Consider the following 3,859-nt stretch of genomic DNA (forward strand, 5'->3'; position numbering starts at 1 on the left):
AATAGCATTCATCGTACACAAGGACTAAAATTGTAAACTCGCTAGTTTAGCTAATCGCTTTTTATGTTTAAGCGCCTAGATGAAAAATCCAACCACACCATTCGTACCAGCGCATCACTTGATACCCCACTTGATCGTCCAAAAGTTCACCAAATCTAGAGGTTTTCTACTATTTTCTGAGTAGTATATAAATCAAAAAACGTTCCTTGTACCATATAAATAACGGGGCTGCTGGCGCAATGGCAACGCGTTTGACTTCGACTTCTGTTAGAAATAACAGTTCTCTCCATCAAAAGATTACAGGTTCGATCCCTGTGTAGCTCATAATTTTTGCAAGTCTGGGGCTCTGGGAGCATGATTTGAAGTTGGAATTGTAAGAAATAGTTGAGATTTGAGGAAGTTAAGGAAGGCTGAAGTTTCGGTGACGCAAATAAGTTTTGTTGTACTAGTGAGTATTTTTCGAGATTTAATTGTTGAAGTTAATCAAGAGCTTTCTTTTGATACAAAAATAGTCATCATTAGTTGAGAATTGAATGTGTGGTGGTGTAATGAAGTTTAGGTGTTTGTGTGGGATGAGAGGGAGGGGGCCTCTTGGGCTTTGTTATCCACCACGAATAATTGAACAACACTTTTGGGTCAGAGCCAGCTTAGACTTAACCGTCGAAACAAAAAGTATAACAAGTGAGTGAAGATTGTTAACTATAACAATTTTGTATCTCAATTGAGGCTTGTCAGATTTCCACTTGGAATCCTAATAACATGTATGAAGATACATGTGAGAGAGTATTTTCTGTTTATCAAATGCCAATGCCTTTCTAGGTGGAGGTGGGGGAATGCCTTACTTCATTTCCCAAATGTCTAGACGTTTCCACTGACAACTAATGACAATGACTTGCCATTACAGGCAGACTTCGACTTCGCAAATTACACGAATAGCTTCCTGCTCTTCAAAACCAGAACACTGCATTGTGACCAACATCTTGAGGGTCGAATTCGATATCTCATTTAAATTGGTTGAGTTCATTCGTGGATGCCCGCTCGTTCTCGGAAGTTTAGGACACATGAGTAACTGACGTGTATTTTGCCAGAGGTCATAACACATTTCGTCTTTTTCTTCAAGAGCTGGACTATTCAAATCGAGACTTCAAACAACAGACAAAAAATAATTGCATTTAACATCTTTCAATTCTTATTAGTTGTCGGGAGCAAACATATAAGTACCAATTTGCTCGGATCCCGGATCCCGTGCATCCGACTTATACGCATGAGAAAAACCAAAATTGGCCACCCCAATAAATTCTATAATGAAATAATGAGAACTTATGGTATTATAAAATCCTTGGGTAGCCTTCAGTTATAATACTACTTAAATTTTCGGTTCTTTGAATTAAAATGGAACGATTAGATTATTGTTGAACAGTTTCACCAGTGGTCAATTCTGGCCTGCTTTTTCTCCTGCAAATAGCCGGCGTGTTCTTTCACTCCACAAAAAATTAAAACTGGAGTTAACGTACACATTTTTGATCCGAACATACGGCATTTCATATGCAAATAATTCCTCCACGCTGGTATTAAAGAAGTTCTGATTCTTATTCCCATTCTCCAAGATGGAAAACCTCTCTTCCCGATGTCTTCAAAACATCTCGTCGGAAGAGATTCGAAATTTCATGGGTACGGTATTTGGAAATCCTTGGTCTGAATGTAATCCAGATGGTATCTTCCCAATGGGCATTGCAGAGAATAGACTTATGTATGTTTGATCCTACACTAAGAATGTGTTTTCTATCCTAGCTGTATGGTTGATAGATGTGAAAATATAGGCATGATGAAATTGCAAACTATATAAACTCGAATTTCCGAGTAACCCCAAAAAGTACCTTGTTCCAGATCCTCTTTCTTTCCCATGTTAAAAATTAACAAATTCTAACAGAACCTAGTGCTCACATATGGAGATGGACCAACTGGTTCTTTTGAATTGCGTGCTGCTCTGGCCGCATTCTGGAACTCAAATTTTTCACCAAAAGAATCTGTATCCAGGGATCATGTAACAGTTATGGGAGGAGGTTCTTCTATTCTCGATGCATTAAGTTATTGTATCGCCGAAAAAGATGAAGCAATTTTAGTTGCTCAACCTTTCTATGTTGGATTCGTTGGAGATTTTGAGGATCGTGCTAGGTTTGTCGTTTTGCCCACCTACTGATGTTTTCATGCTCACTCAAAAATAAAGAGTCAAAGTGGCTCCTGTGCCGATCGGTTCACTCGAAGATGTGACTACCATGACTGGAGTCAAGAAACATGAAGAAGCACTTATTGCCTCGAGAGAAAAGGGTATTAAGATCCGGGGACTCATGCTCTGTAATCCTCATAATCCTCTTGGAAGATGTTATGCACCAGAAGTCCTAGAAGCGTATCTTTCTCTCTGCTCAAAATACAATATTCACCTCATAAGTGATGAAGTGTATGCAATGGCTGTTTTTTCAAATCAGGATATACCGGATCCAATGTCTTTTACCTCGATACTTTCATTAGACATTGGGAAGTTTTGTGATCCGGCTTTGGTTTTGGTGGTCTATGGTATGAGCAAGGTATGTATTTACTTCCACTCTAGCCACTTAAGAAAATTTCAATGCTAATATATATTAACATAGGATTTCTGCTCAAATGGCCTACGTATTGGATGTATCATCTCACAACATAATCCCACCCTTCATCGTACTCTTGGAGCAATATCAAAATTCGCTTGGGCATCTTCGTTATCTGATCATGTATGGACATTAATGTTGAATGATCAAGAGTTTTTAGATTATTATTTCTCAACTCTTGCTCAAAAAATGAGAAATGCGTATGAGCTCTGCACCAGGCGATTGAAAGAATTCAACATTTCTTATATTCCCGCGTAAGTACACACTTCCTTTTCAGTTCTCATCACGGGGAGATTCGCTGATAAGAATCACGAAACACAGATCTTGCGGTCCCTTCATTTGGATAGATCTTCGTTCATATCTTACATCCCCAACCATCGAGGCAGAACGTATACTCTCTTGGAAGATGTTGAAACATGGGATTTGGCTCGCTACAGGTGAAGCCTTTGCATCCGAAGAGCCGGGTTGGTATCGTATTACTTTTGCTATGGATGAGAAAGATTTGAGATTTGGTATGGATAGGTGAGTTATTTCTATTTCCTTGGGGGTAGTTGTAATGGGAATTGGATAAAGCAATGAGAATAATACACTAATACTTTCATCGTAATTCAGATTACGGAAAGTTTTGAATATGGTGGAAGAAGTAAAGACGCAATCTTCATTAGGAACACAAACCTGAAGTAGAGTCCTTGAAAATGGTAGATCAATGTGTTGAGGGAAGTATTGGATAGGAATACCCAGAATTGTTAAAGATCTCCTCATCTCATTGCAAGAGGAAATCTATCTCGCATTCATTGCACAATAGAACATTAGGATATCTTCGTGTACTGATATTAAACGCCAATTCTACCACTTTTGATAATAGGAAATTCCGTGATCATTAAAAATCCAAAGAATATATGAGATAAATAAGATGATGTAAAGAATGTGGTGATGTGCACCCCCACCAACCCCACTCAAATCTCAGATCTCATTTCTATTCTCAGCATTAATAAATACCCAAAATTTTAGCGGTCCTTCAACAAACAACGCCCGTTTGGCTTAGCGGTAAAGCGCATCACTAGTAATGATGAGATCCTAGGTTCGATTCCTAGAACGGGCAATCCATAACAAATCCTCAGTATTTCTTTTGCATATTTTGCCTCGGACATAATAGATCTTGCCTAGGCTGGCCGAGGTATTGGTCATGATAAAAGGACTTTTTGTTTTTTATCACA

The 3,859-nt window shown here is 38.6% G+C and overlaps 1 protein-coding gene across 1 annotated transcript; it reads left to right on the top strand.

Annotated features, from left to right (window-relative positions):
- The first annotated feature begins 1,384 nt into the window (after positions 1-1,384).
- Positions 1,385-3,485, top strand: BCIN_13g00720 (hypothetical protein). Its single transcript, XM_024696627.1, has 7 exons — positions 1,385-1,750; positions 1,821-1,873; positions 1,938-2,175; positions 2,228-2,585; positions 2,649-2,896; positions 2,964-3,164; positions 3,255-3,485. Exons 1-7 carry the CDS (start codon positions 1,608-1,610, stop codon positions 3,319-3,321), a joined length of 1,308 nt encoding a protein of 435 aa, XP_024552440.1. The 5' UTR covers positions 1,385-1,607; the 3' UTR covers positions 3,322-3,485.
- The last annotated feature ends 374 nt before the right edge of the window (positions 3,486-3,859 follow it).

This window comes from Botrytis cinerea, chromosome 13 (assembly GCF_000143535.2).
Source record: "Botrytis cinerea B05.10 chromosome 13, complete sequence".
NCBI lineage: Eukaryota > Fungi > Ascomycota > Leotiomycetes > Helotiales > Sclerotiniaceae > Botrytis > Botrytis cinerea.